Below are 15,280 nucleotides of genomic sequence, written 5' to 3'. Positions count from 1 at the left end.
GACATGAGTACACCGTAGAGAGCCCCTGCATACCGCGTACCACCCCCGTGAGACATGAGTACACCGTAGAGAGCCCCTGCATACCGCGTACCACTCTCGTGAGACATGAGTACACCGTAGAGAGCCCCAGATTACCGCGTAGCAGCCCTGTTAGTCATTAATACACAACACAGTACTACGCCCTTGTATACCGCGAACCTCGCCCGTGAGTCCGGCGTCTACGGTAGAGAGCCCTGGAATATCAGGTAACACCACCGTTAGTCTTAGTTGAGTCGACGGTAAAGAGCCACTGACTTCAGCGTACCACTCCTGTGAGGCCTGAGTCCACCGTAGAGAGCTCTTGAATACCGCATCACCCCCCCCCCCCCCCGTGAGTAATGAGTCAACGATAGAGAGCCCCTTGATTACCGCGTATCATCCACGTGAGATATAAGTACACGGTAGAGAGCCCTTTAATACCACGTCACACTCCCGTTATATAGCCCCTGATTACAGCAAGTGCTCCCACCAAGTTTGTCCAAGTAAAATATTCAAGTCAATATGCCAGCTACATTACTTTTAGGTTACACCAAATTGGCCAAATTTCTATTTCCAACCCTCAAGCCACGTTTAACAGCTCATAATATTTCATTTTGAAGTTGCACCCCCAAGTACGCCCCTCCAATGTAAACTCCTGGATCATTTATTCAATAACCTTGTCCTGGACAAAGTCACATCACGCAGACGGTTTTTGTATTACGTGTTGGAAACGGAATTCCTGAATCCCCGCAAATATATCTGGCGAGAGTATAAATGTCTGTTGTTACTTTCTTTCTCAGTCTGGGCGGATGATAAACGTAAAACAGACTACAGGTCAGTAATCTACTATTATTTTTGTTATTGCATGTGCTTTATAAACATGTAATTGTGTTAAACATGTAATTGTGTTTGTATATACATTTGTAGCTAATAAAATAATATAACAGTGTGTGTATAGCACGTGATAAATTACGTCATATATGCTACGTCGGAAGGCTTAAAATAAAGACTTAAATCAAAGATAACTTTTTCTTAACTGCACCATTTTAAATAAAAACAAAAGGCAGTCAATTCCGCTTAAATAGCCCCGCCTTCGTTTTGTTACCGAAGTTTGATAAGGTGATTAGTTACATCAAACACTTCGACAAACCTGTTTCCAAAAATATTGTATTGACAGTGCTCCGTCAGACGGCCGTATTGTGGAATGGTTTGTCGAAGTGTTTTAAGAAACTAAACTCTCAATCAAACTCTGGTAAAAGACCGAAGGCGGGGCTCCGTAAGTGGTGTAGACTGCGCTATGTTTCATTAAAAATGTAGAAGATAAAGTGAAGTTATCTTTGTTTAAAGGCTTCATTACCAGCAAAATATTGCCTTCCGGTGTAGCATTTATGACGCAAATTATCACGTGGTATACACACACTGACTAAGAAAACGATAATGCTTGGTCAAGTAGAAATATACTTAAGGCGACAGCAATTAAATTTTTCGTTCCACGGTTTTTTGCTTAAAGCAATTTGAGAGGCGAGCAAAATATTAAAGTATAAAACGCAGTAGCGGACGAATAAAGTGAATATATAGATGCAAAAATGGAATCGTAAAAAAATATAATTTGGACTAATTTTACCATGTTAGTGTTAGTTTAAGGACATGTTTGAATAAATAATCACCGGCAAATCAAGCATTGGAAAGAGAACCATATTTCATAATGAAACAATATAAAATTCAACTAATCGGTGGCAGAATTGATGATGATGATGGTGGTGGTGGTGATGATGATGAACATGTAGCAAAATGATATTTAGTAGAGTAGAAATAAAGGACTTGTGTCCTTCCAGTTCGTTTACCCACAGCGGTACACCGTATATCAACAACATTTACCTTTAAAAATGAATACCAGGGGAGAGCAGTTGAGATTGTATTCTTATCCTTATGACCTCGAAGGGTGCCATATTGTAACTACACTGTCCGTTCGTAGTTCCTTTCGTCTTGTCGTCCGTCTGTCCGTCCGTCCTTTTTCAACCTTTTCTCAGCCATAATGTTGTTATTATTGGTGATATTTCATTAACATTTTACAGAACTGCAGGGCACTATGGCATTGTGTGTCATGCATAACGTTCGTGTTCTTATCTCAAAGGTCAAGGTCACTCTTCAATGTCACATAACATAGATTTCATTGCAAACATTTTGAGTCTAAGCTAATGAAAAGCAGCATGGCATAACATACATGTCGTTATCTCAAAGGTCAAGGTCATATTTGGAGGTCAATGTTGTACAATGGACTTCACATCAGTACTCCGTGTCTCAGCCATATCTTCCTTATTATTAATTGGAATTCAAACCTCAAGGAATTTTAAATTTCCATATCAAGGTGTGTTTCACATACTATTTGTGCTCCCAGTGATATGTAAAGATTTCTGACATTGTAAACCGTCCATATTCATCCGATGTTGTTTTCGATGGAAAATAGCCGATGAGTTCCGAATGTTGTTTTCGATGGGAAATGGCCGAGGATTTCCGAATGAAATACGTTAAACAGTTACGATTATTTAAATAAGTTAAAACATCAAAAAAACAAGTGCACGTTGGTCATGGCTTTAATTGGAAGTCTTTATCCCATATAGAGTATATTCGGCAAACGCCGGTATTATTTCATAACCGGAGGGAAATCGACTGACATAATCTAATTAAATTAATATTAATGAGGTACGGGAGGACACTCTTCTTTTAATGTAATCGCATGTTAGAATAATAGAAGATTCGTCAATACAGAGTAATAGTGCACCGGGGATACCCAGAGAGAGAGAGAGAGAGAGAGAGAGAGAGAGACATTCCCGGCCTAGGCGTATGTGAGTTTGGTTAGTGGTCACCAAGCCGGACAAGTGAGTTTTCTCAGACAATCCGATTACCCCCTCAACACCAGACCGTACACTCGCAAAACATCGTGCCTACCAGGGTGAATTAATATAAGTTTCTTCACAATCGCTGTAAATGACAAATACAGTTTAACCTACACGTTTTATTTTCTCACTACATATCAATCCATAATTATTTTTTTAAATTCCTGCCATGCGTTCAGTAAGGCTAACAATCGATCCCGATAGCTAAGGTTTGCGATAAGGCCACAACAAATTGATCATTTGTTCTATGGATTTTGCCCCAAAAAAGTAGGAGCGAGCGAGCGAAAAAAAACAAAAAAACTTTTTTTTTAATTTAAGGCAAATCAGAGGCGAGCGAAAAATTAAAAAAAAATGTATATTTCTTACCAAATTTATCATACAACTATTATAAGAAATGCTTTTTAATTGCAAAAAAGGTTCTCAGTTATAATTGAAAAGGTTTTGATTGTATCACATGTTAATCTGTCTCAATATTTAACAAATGCAATAAGATCCAGTGCTTTCCTAATAACATTCATTGCATCAGAAATTTAAATATGGATACTATTTGTAAAGACAGCATTCCACACAGTAACGTGCAATTATTCGAAAACCAAAAAGAACAACTTTTGTATTCATTCCGTACTAATCTAACTTACTATCACAAAAAACAATTTAGACAAGTAAAAGTAATTTATCATTTGAGCATTTCTAAATATTTGGTCAGGTCTAAATTTGAACCTCTTGAATCACACGATATAATTGTAGTGACATTGACATGGCAGAATATTGAAAATGTAAATAACACAGAACATTTCTGAAAAAATATACACTGTGAATTGAATTGTGGGAAAATATAATTGAAGCAGTAGCAAACAAATCTGCAAATGTGGCACTATATTTATTACTAATATTAAGTGCAGGTGTTGGATTAAAGATGTTTCCGTTTCAAGACCTCGCCTTGACCACGAACCTATGTTTTATAGGTCCGTGCCTTGAAAAAGAATAACATGACAGCCTCCATAGCTTCAATGCCTGTAAGAAACAGGCCACTTCATCACTAATTGATCAAAGAAAATAAGTGCGATATTGCACCAGTCAATTGTAACCACGCCCCCCCCCCCCCCCAGGCACGGGGAATAGCGGGGACTTTGACTTTTGGTCCAGCCAAGCCCGGGCAAAGTCCTCGCACTGCGGGGACGTATTGCTTCTGAAAACCCCGCCAAATGCCCACGCACCCAAGGGACTCTAGGTTAGGCCCATTCCACGCTGAACTTGGCTGGAAGACAAAACCACCACATTCACACGGCACTGCGGGACCACCTGGAAGGTAAAAACACAGCCCATTTCCCAGGTATGTACCGCTGGACCTGAGGGGGGGGGGGGCGTGGCTACAATTGAATGGTGCATACAACAAAGAATTAAAAAAAATAAAACAGTCATTATACTTATAAAAGGTTGTATTTTCTGGTTTTACTGATGTTATTATAATACTGTATGTGTAAATACAGACTGTTTCTAAACATTTACAAGTCCTACTTTTTTATCTGTTGATAACGCTTGAGTATCCCGAAACAACGGGTTTTCGATCGCCTAAGGATTATTTACATTTTAATCATAAATTAGTGATAATAAAAAATAAATGTTTGTATGTACCATTTAAAGCAATCATTCATCTTTCAAAAAACTAAAATATAAAATATATTTCAATCGTCTGTTGTTTACATTTTGAATTCAAAATGGCGGCTGTCGCATGTTGTATTTGACCTAGATACAACATGCTTTCGACCATGACCTTTAACTATACTTCGCAACAAAAGTTTGTGCACAATTTTTTTATTTTAATTTGCATAACTTATTTAAACTGTTTAATGTATTTTATTTTTTAAAAAAGTAATTAAATATTTACATATTTGCCATACAGTCACTTTTTAGTTACTTATCACCACAAGAGAGGCAAAGGAATACATCATCCCTTTTAATGGCTTTCACATGGGTACAAAATGATAAATTCACCCATCATGAACCCTGTTATCACTGGTCCAACTCTGAATGAGCCTCATATGACCTGTCTAGGCTGCAATATGTATAATTCTATGGTAACTGAGCGCCCAAATGTAATTCAATATAGTTGCCTGTAGATAAATTTCATTAATTTTAGAATAAGCAACATACCATATTTTGATGCGCTTGTAATGTTGTGCCCTATACTTAGAAAACAATAGGGCATAGGTTTTTGGCTTTGGTAGATATGTAAGATCTGGCAAACAAAAACAACACGATTTTAAAGAAGTATTTTACATGTGAAATCATTTTAAACGAAGGGTCTAATTTGGCATGAATTAAAAATGACAAATTTGTGTTGTTTCTAGTATAACTTAAGTTTTTTAGCACTATCATTCCCATTCTTTATCAAATGAAGTTTTCTGACAGTTCTACTGTTATGGTTAACAATTGGAGCTTATTTTTACCGGAAGTGACGCAAAATAGAAGTGTTTTACCCATTTTCAGGAGGCGGTCGAAAATAGGTTGTGGTCGAATGAATACTAAGAAATGCATTTTAAAATTAAAAAAAAAATAACTCACGAGAACATGTTCAATGGTTGTAAGTCGTGTGTCCGGCGTGTATTTTAATAGAAGTTTTGCACTCAAAATCAGATTAAGTTATTATTTACCACTAAATTTTGAGTACAAAACAATGAATTATTAAAAACACACATAGATAATTATTGCCTTCGACGCTGTGAAACTGTTATTGTTTACTGAAGACTATAATCCATTGACTATGACACTGATTTTCACTTAAAACGTGTATTTCACATTACGAAAACTATTTAAACCGATTTAGTAAACTGAAAATTAATACCGGAAAAGAATAACAACGGTGCGTCCTGCAAAATATGCCCGACAAAAAAGACTGCCAACAAATATAAGCTGTTTTTCGGTTACCCGGACCTGATTTTGTCCTGACACGAGAGAAGTTTGCTCGTGAAGAATGTAAAGCATAGAAATACCTTCAAAAAAGACGAAGTCGACGTTTTTCGTTTTTCGAATTTTAGGTGCGGCAAATCCGACGAACAAATGATCAAGTTGTTGTGGCCTTATACAATTTGCAGTGTTTGCGCTACGATATAATATAAATACAAACAGAACAGTTTATTTACGCGCAAAGAGTCGTTACCAAATAGCGTTACCAAATTTTCATCATATTTATACCTTTGGTTCATTTTAGCTACTATTTGTTCTCAGAAAATAATTAAAATCAAAACACAAACTATTTCACTTTTGTACTATTTGTTTCAATATAACTCAATAGCTATTTAATGTGCTTTATAATTGTGTACGCATGTATAGTTATATACACGCAACACTATCCACTTAAATACGACATGTTCATAATAAGTATCTTCCATGGCTGAGAGTGTTAGATAGGCTTATCCCAACCCGAGCGTAGTGTGCTTTGCAGATACGAGGTCTACCGAGTTTCTGCAGAACAAGCTGTGCGAGAGTTGGGATGAACCTGTCGTTCATGAGCGGCCATGGTTGATGCTTTTTTACCGAATTCAGTTAAACAAAAAATGTAAGAATGTTTTTTAATTACTTTTTACATACGGGTACCACTATCACTATATTATCGTCATTGTCTCAGAGTAAGATAAGGATGTCCAGCATGGCCAGATCTTCAGATCTATTAATCTGAGGTTGGAGAAACTTGTGTCTGCCAGTATTGTTGCAGGCTAAAATAACCTCATTAAACATACACAGACTGACATTACCCGAACTCCCTGAATAATGAGATGTTCATTTTACAGCTGAAAATGGAGTCGACAGAACCTGATCAAAGTTCGCCAGGCGACGAAATAGAGATTCCATTCTGTGAGCCTTGCAAGGAATCCAAAAGAGACGTCAAAGCTTCGAGGTATTGCAAAGAATGTGACGAGTACCTTTGCGAAGAATGCACGGGTAATCATCAAACACAGAAGATGACCAAGGGACATGATACAATCGATGTTATTGCAAAGTTGAAGGGCGACATAATTCATTGCGAACCATGTAAAGAAAGAAACCCTGAAAAGACTGCTCAGATGTTTTGTCCGACTTGTGAGGAATACCTTTGCAACGATTGTGTTGAAACTCACAAAAAAATGAAAATGACAAAAACTCACTTGCCCATCCCGAAAGAGGTTGTTAAAGAACAATCCAAGCTGTCCGACGAAGTATTTATAGAGTGTGAACCTTGTCAACTGGGAAATAAACGACAACGCGCCAAGAAATATTGCCATGAATGTAACGAATATCTCTGCGCTAATTGTGTCATTCTCCATAAGAGCACAAAAATAACAAAACAGCACGTACCAGAACCCATTGAAAATCTTCAAAAAGGGCCATCTTCAAGGAAACGCTTTTGTAATCCGTGCTCTGATGAATGCCAAGAGGAGGCTTCAATGTTTTGTAAGGCATGTAAAGAATATCTCTGTGAGACCTGCGTCGCTTACCATAGAAAGCAAAAGGCAACAAAGGACCACACACTGTCAACAGATTTAAGCATCGGAGATACAGATGAAGACAAAGATATCCCCTGTGACGTTTGCAAGATAGCAAAGACCTTTTCTCCCTCTGAAAACTTTTGCACCGACTGCGAGGAGAATCTTTGTAAATCATGCACAGAAGTTCACCTGAAAAGGAAGATTACAAAAGAGCATAAGATATCAAAGATCGAAGACCGTAAGCTATCAAATGCCATAAACTGCACTGTCTGCCAAGATGCCGGCTGTAGTTCCACAGCGGTTACATACTGTAGTGACTGTATTGAATATATTTGCGAAAAATGCATGGATATGCACCAAAGGCATAAATTGATGAAAGATCACCATTTGGTCGCAATGGAAGAAATGAGCAAAACGTCGTGTCAGACTTGTGAAAAGTTTGAGGCGGTGGCTTATTGCATGAACTGTAAAGAAATGATTTGTTGGCAGTGCAGAACGAAGCATAATAATACGAAGATATTCAAGAACCACGAGTTGGCTCCAGTTACCAAAGGCAATTGCGATGAAACCAATTTGTTTTGCGAACTATGTGAAGAAAGGGACATAAAAGAAAAGGCCAGCGCCTTCTGCCTTGACTGCGACCGCACACTCCTTTGCTCAAAATGCGTGGAGAAACACAAAGCTAGGAGGACAACACAGAGCCATAATGTGGTTATGGACTTGGAGAAGCTTGAGGAAGAAAAAGAAAATAAAGATGAAGCGCTAAGGTAATGTTCAGTGCTTGACATTTACCTTCATTCGGCGGTTGATTGTGATCTATTTCAATACTTTAAACAAAGAAAGGCATATACAATTTGCGCATATTCTACATTATATATAATATAATTTGATGCTTTTCAGCGACCAGCCCGAGCACACACTATATAGCAGAGCCCAAGCGTCGCCGAAAAGAAAGGATGAGGTCATGCATCTTTATAGACAATATTTATACAATTAATGCCTATATCAACTTCGTTAAATGGGTACAAAAATGAAATTCAAATAATTCCAAAAGCATGTTATTAGTTAATTTATTCGTGCCTGGCGTCATATATATACAAAATAGATTTTTGCTTCAGAACATCCAGCCGGGAAAGCCTGTATTAATTGAGGCAGGATCTGATTTTATCGTTTTATCGTGGGATCCACCAGCGAACTTTCAGGATGGAAATTACTACCAAGTTTCAATGAAAGATGTCGATCAAAACAGCAAATGGAAGTTTTATAACAAGGAGTTTACTACCGCAAGTGGTAAAATAGAAGATATAAAGTCCAACACGAAGTTTATATTTAGAGTACGAGTTGTCCACGAGCATGGGGAAGGATCATACAGTCCGGAAAGCGGTGTTATTATAACATTTCCGTCCCCAGCGTCACGAATTGTCGATTTCTCTACCAAAGTGGACGGCCAAAACCCTACAACATATGCTTTACCCGTGACTGAAAACAGAACGGCGCGAGATGAGACTGCAAAATCAAGACAATTTTGGCTCGGTAAGTTAATAACGTTCATTGCCTAACAAACAAATCTGTTCACTTTTATATTTGAATTTGCATGTCATAAAATTCCTTATTGAAATACACACTTTGTGAGTATAGTGCGAAACATGACAACCAGAAATGGGTAAGCTTGCTTGTTTATTAGCCATTAGTTTATAGCATCATATCAAATTAAAATAATGTTTAACGCAAAGAGAAACGTAAATCTCCCTAAAAATGCCTATCGCATTAACATACATGACCCCATTGGCGCCGCCATTTATTGTATATTTCGTTTACTATATAGGATCACCGCCAGTTGTTGCGCCAAAGGAGAAAACAATAATGCTTATTGGAGCAACAGGAACTGGGAAAAGCACGCTGGTTGACGGGATTGTAAACTATATTCTTGGCGTTAATTGGGATGACCCTTTTCGATACACAATCATTGACTTGGAAGACGAAGAAAAACAGAGGGAAACTAACCAGGTAAATGATCTGGAATTTGAATTTCAAATACTAATTTTATAGTTATCTTTTATGTTTTCAAAACATTCGACATTCGATGTACATTTATTCATTAAAACAGCCATTGGAATATATATCTAGGTCTAATCATTTCAAAAACAAATATAAAAGTGAAAATGACGTTTACCAATTTGGAACATCTTAAGTCATATAATCATACTGCCAACAATATCTTTCCACTTATTTTTGTTCCATATTAAACAGGCACTTTCGCAAACAGAATGGATAACTCGGTATACCATTTTCCCGGAGAAGGGTAGCAGGGTGTCCTACTGCTTGAATATAATTGATACCCCAGGGTTTGGCGATACAAGAGGGCTTCAAAGAGATCAGGAGATAGTTGAGCAAATCCGACAACTCTTTTCTGCAAAGAAACCAAAGGGGGTCTGTGATATCGATGCGATTTGCTTTCTGATAAAGGCGCCTGATGCTCGCTTAACGGCTGTCCAAAGCTACATCTTTCAGTCGATTATGTCGCTTTTCGGAAACGACATTGAAGGGAACATTTGCTCGCTGATAACTTTTGCTGACGGCATTGATCCCCCAGTTCTCGCAGCGTTGAAAGAATCCAACCTTCCGTTTGGAGAGTATTTTACATTTAATAACTCTGGCCTGTTTGCACGTAATGTAGGCCACACAAGCTTGGCACCAATGTTTTGGGATATGGGGATCAAAAGCTTTCAGCACTTCTTTTCTCATCTTGAGCAAGGGAAACCAAAAAGTCTTCAACTTACAAGGGATGTCCTCGACGAAAGATTTAGACTTGAACAAACGGTGAAGAATCTACAACCACAGCTTGATGCTGGCCTTCTGAAAGTAAACCAAATGAAACAAGAAATCGCTATCATCGACAGAAACAAGTCAACAATAAAAGACAATGCGAATTTTATGTATAAAGTTGATGAGACTCAACAAAAGAAAAGGGAACTTCCCGTTGGTCAACATGTTACCAATTGCACCCATTGCCATTTCACTTGCCATGAAAATTGTGGCATTCCAGATGACGGCAGAAAGAAAGGTTGCATAGCTATGGACGGTAATGGCTTCTGCACTGTTTGTCCAATCAAATGCAAATGGGACAAGCATGCTAACTCACCGTACATATTTGACTATGTCACTGTCAAAGTAAAGAAAACCTACGCTGACATGCAAAAGAAGTATCAAGAAGCTGCAGGAAAGTTGCTATCTCAAGAGCAGGTTATCGAGAAAATGGTCGAAGAGCTCGATGACATGATTGATGACATTGAATTTCTTATGACTACAGTGAAGGAGTGTAATGAAAGATTGAGCGCAATTGCCTTGAGGCCGAACCCTTTGTCAATGACTGAACACATTGACTTGATGATTGAAAACGAAAAACTCCTGAAGAAAGATGGATTTCTTGAGAGGATCCACACATTAAACGAATTCAGAAAGAAAGCACTGATTATGTCAGATGCCACAAAGTTTACGAAAGAGGCACAGACAGCCATGCGCAATGCAGGGGTTAAGAAGAAACGCGATACACCGGGGGTCATGAAAAGAATCGGTACCTGGTTCAAACAAATCGTGTCTTAAGGTAAGTATTCATAGTACATTAATGTAACACATTAAATGTGTATATACCTTAATCAGCAAATAAATTAACAATCATATTGCATTTTTTGAAACTGATAGTCAATTTGTACCGCCTTAAAAGCGTTTTAGAACTGTACACTTTCAACAGTATGCTCAATCGCTGACAGTTGTATGCGGCTTTCTTTGATGTGTGAAGTCGATTGTCAGGCTTAAGATGTTGTGTTTGATTTTGAATCCACTTGGTGTATATGTACGGAGTAAAAACAACGATCGTTAATTGCTCCAAAACCTTTAAATGAGGTGTTAAGCTAGTGCTCTCTATACCCGTTATTGACCTTTGATAAAAGTAGTTTTAATATGCTTTTTACATCCATTTCAGAGCTGGGTCCAGTCCAAGCCAACATTAAATAAGTGGTGATAAGGTCATCAGTGGGAAAGGAGAGTAGAGAGAACATTATTGATGATAGTTTACTTAGTAGAAGGTCAGCAAAGAAAAACAGAGATAACGTGATTGTGGATAATGTACTTCGGTTCAAAATTAATTATTTTATTTTCTGCGATAGAAGTATGCATAAGATTATAGTTGAATGTTTTGCTAAAGGACACAATACTTTTTTGAATAGTGTAACGTCGATGTATTACTGTTACTGTTTTAAGTGTTTGTTTTTTTTATATCCACCTTCTTTATATTAATTCATAAACGGATGGAAGTGTCTTTAACTTGAAGGTAGAATGCAAATAATTAAACATTATTAACAAATGGTGTTAATTTGTTCTTGAAGGCATTCTGTGTATGATTCAGTGCTGTTCGTTAAAATGGACAAAAAGGCCTGTTTTCCTGTGATTATTTTTTGTATTGTTATTAAAACATTAAAATCACCCCTGCTTTAGATAAACTTGTCTCATTTTAATTATTGTGTTAAACTTTTCTTGCTTACTTGTTTTAAGTGGTTTTATTATATTTAATACATAAATTAAGTACGCTAAATGGAATGAATTCATTGAGGGATTACACTTTAAACAAAACCCTTCATTATCATATACTTTTAAAAAAAATGCTATGAAAAAAGGCACTCTAATTTGAAAACATTCTTATGCTCTTTAAAACAGAGTGTAGTGATTTGTGAATAAGTTTTACTATATTGTTTATGTTTATATTATTTTAATGTATGATACACTTAGAATGAATCATTATGAAGTTCTTTCTCTAAGATCTAGTCTATTCATTTTGTGACAGTATGAGGATTGGTTCAAATATGCATGTCTTCTTAATTTAGCCTATAGAAATGAGAATAATTGGATGGAAACGAGCTAATACACACAACTTTCTCGGTGACTGTGAACTTATATTGCAATCAATTTTGACACTTAAACGAAATGACACGAGTAATAATAGAAAACTAAAGAAACATTCGTATGCAACTTTAAATATTTGAACATTTCATTGACTCATTGCATGTTTTATTTTCAAACATTTAGCCTGTTTAGTGCTAGGGCTCATCTTCATATTGAGTGTTTTCATTTGGAGACATTCTGGTGAGAATTAATACATGTACTATATTATTACAATGGCCTACTGACCATGTTTATCGAGGATGACATCCATTCCTTCATGTAAATGTTTCAAATTTCAAGTTATATAGTTAAAATATTCGTTTAAGGTGTGCTTGACCATATCAATGATTCCAACTGATAAATACCCCGGAAACGCTTCGTATGCATACAGATTACTATCTTTGATTAATTTATCGTTTGTTTTACCCCATTTTCTCTGCAAAAAGTTTAATGTTGACTTCTTCAAAGGAATAATTGGTGTCATCCTCATATACAGATATACTATTCAGTGTATACGTCATGTTTACATGAAAAACAAAATATATAACAATCTTATTTACCAGAATGACTCAGCACCTTCTTTTCATCCATGAATCTTTTCATTTTCATCTTGGTCCATACATCATATATATATAACCCGATCGCTACTTAAAAGCATAATTATATAACTGTATGCTTTTATCAATGACTGCTTTTCGTAAGTTATTCGAAAACCGTAACTTGTGTATTATGTTTTAGCTACATAGCATATTGTGATTTTCACATACTGTAAAACTAGGGTCTTTCTGAAATGTATCTCTTATTATTCAAAAAGGTTAAATGAAATTTGGCGGAGGTATCTCGCTACTGACACCATAACAATGTTTTTTTTTTTTTTAAAATTCAGAATATTTAGAGAAAATGAAACTTTAATATTGCTGTTCCACGCAAAGTCAGAATGTAAGAACATTCGAAGAACAATTTTTTAATGGAAAATGCACAAACTTATTGTCAAATATCAAAACTTACTTATCCTAAAAATTTAAAACATTTGGTTCATCTGTTTTGAATTTTCATATGTACCAAGCATTTACCATGCAGGCAAGATTTCCTTTATGTAATTCCCTATCAAACAAATATTTGAAACCTTTGCACTTAACTGAAAACAGGTTTTGCCGGATCAGGTATGACCCATTTCAGTCAAACTTGATATCATTTAATTGAAACGCATTTTGTTTAAAAACCACGGTTTACAGTATGTAAAGACACAATAATGATAACCAGCTTTAGTGTGAATGACTGCGCGTTTCGCACGCAATTTGAATTTGGTATTTGCTTAATTATATAACCTAATTATAACCAACGTTTTGTATGAATGAAGTTTTGTTAGTAATTTGAAGTCCGTACATGCTTAGCTATATAACCTTTTTATAACCTGCTGCTTAAATGTACGTTTTGTACGCAAGCTGTTAGTTTTGATAGTAACTCGAATTCCATATCGTACTTGTATTTGTCTTCTTTGTATTTTGGATGAATTACACTTTTTATTCTAATATGTCTTTGTAAGTTTTTGAATGGCTTCCACAGCTTACTTCGAATTACTTCCAAGCATCGGTATATGTTAAATATAATGTAGGCAGTTGAGGCTATAGTTTCTATTATGTTTTTGAAGAAAAATGATTTTGGTTTAAACACTTTATCATATTCCATGCTCAAAATACTATATTTTAAATCGTTTATCATACTTTATTCTTCTGATTGAAAAAAATGATGTAAAACAACAACAACGAACTATATTGTTTTGAAGTGCTTTTGACAACCACCTATGTGATGATGTATAATTTGCATTGAAACCTTAAAATAACATTCAGTTATGTTTAGATACTAGCAAATTTAAACATTTTATTCTTTATATTTCTCTAACAGTAAAATAATAATAATAAACATATATATTTTGTCATATATTCGAACAGTTAAAATCGTGTTGTTGTTTTTGTTAGAAGTTTCAAAGCGCTTAGAATGTTTGTTTTAATAAAAACAAAAAAAAACAAAACATCTATATCGTTGTTACTTCAAGTAAACGTGACATCAAACAGTATTTATAAAGGATAATTGTCCGTCAGGTGGCGTCCATGGTCATCCAGTTGTGAATTTGAAATACCATGCATCTTAAAACGCCGTAAAACGATCATTTTCATTGATTTGTCGTCAACCGCCCGTCAGTTTGAATCGTATCAGTCTATTTAAAAAAACCCACATTGTATCTCACAAATGTCTAACATGATTAATATCTATGTCATCTGTCGTCCAACGTCAGGCAGTATTGAGTTGCAAAAGTTAGAAAGGTCCCTGTTCATAGGTTTTCGATCGGGGGAACCACAATACGATTGGACATTCTTTGTCAGACTTCAATTTCTTTAGAATACGCCATATACATCGAGTATAATTTTTTCCACTGATTTTAATTTTAGGTCAAGGTTGTAAAATAAAAAAGCTAGCGCATGTCAAACTTGTACAGATAAACATTAAATACGTGCTCGATGCTTAAAAATGCCATGCTCGATATTTCAAAATGCCATGAAAGGCAACTGGAAAATCGCATTATAACTCGTACACCCAGACACTCAGAAAGCAATATATTTGAAATGAAGTTTCCTGAAATAGCATATATTGGTTGATACTTTCATTCAATTCAAAATCCGCCCGTCCAAAGGAGTATTAGTTATGCCGAAATGATTATTTAAATGGAATACCGCTTAAAGCCGGTGCTGAAAGGATAAGCATTAACATACTTCCGCTGCCACACAACTGCCCTTGAACAGTTTCAATCAACCTTTAACTGCTGTATTCAATCTTTGGATGTAGTTAGTGAAAAGTTACGCTCGCAGTCTTATATAAGGTCAGTATTTCTCCTAGGTGTAATACAAACTTCTTTGATCAACTGAAGTAACGCTAAATGTCACGTTTAAGTTCAATGTGTCT

General features: G+C 36.1%; 1 protein-coding gene across 3 annotated transcripts; it reads left to right on the top strand.

The window, feature by feature from the left end:
• Nucleotides 1–718: 718 nt before the first annotated feature.
• LOC128223990 (uncharacterized) lies at nt 719–14,345 on the top strand. 3 transcript variants are annotated; one of them, XM_052933551.1, is made up of 7 exons: nt 719–852; nt 6,707–8,148; nt 8,282–8,342; nt 8,500–8,914; nt 9,207–9,388; nt 9,632–10,985; nt 11,364–14,345. In XM_052933551.1, the coding sequence occupies exons 2-6, from the start codon at nt 6,713–6,715 to the stop codon at nt 10,982–10,984; spliced, it is 3,447 nt and encodes a 1,148-aa protein (XP_052789511.1). In that variant the 5' UTR covers nt 719–852; nt 6,707–6,712; the 3' UTR covers nt 10,985; nt 11,364–14,345. The 3 variants fall into 3 exon arrangements, with proteins under 3 accessions (XP_052789511.1, XP_052789513.1, XP_052789510.1); XM_052933553.1 differs by lacking the exon at nt 719–852 and adding an exon at nt 3,882–4,248 and having other exon boundaries at nt 8,509–8,914; XM_052933550.1 differs by lacking the exon at nt 719–852 and adding an exon at nt 3,882–4,248.
• Nucleotides 14,346–15,280: the final 935 nt, after the last annotated feature.

This window comes from Mya arenaria, chromosome 17, assembly GCF_026914265.1.
Source record: "Mya arenaria isolate MELC-2E11 chromosome 17, ASM2691426v1".
Lineage (NCBI taxonomy): Eukaryota > Metazoa > Mollusca > Bivalvia > Myida > Myidae > Mya > Mya arenaria.
The sequence above is the reverse complement of the archived record's forward strand: the minus strand, read 5'-3'. Positions and strand labels throughout refer to the sequence as shown.

What these genes read in the sequence shown, in the direction of transcription:
- LOC128223990 (XM_052933551.1), top strand. Translation starts at nt 6,713, where the DNA reads ATGGAGTCGACAGAACCTGATCAAAGTTCGCCAGGCGACGAAATAGAG. An exon ending in AATAAAGATGAAGCGCTAAG is followed by an intron (nt 8,149 to 8,281) that starts GTAATGTTCAGT and finishes GATGCTTTTCAG; the next exon opens with CGACCAGCCCGAGCACACAC. An exon ending in CGCCGAAAAGAAAGGATGAG is followed by an intron (nt 8,343 to 8,499) that starts GTCATGCATCTT and finishes TTTTTGCTTCAG; the next exon opens with AACATCCAGCCGGGAAAGCC.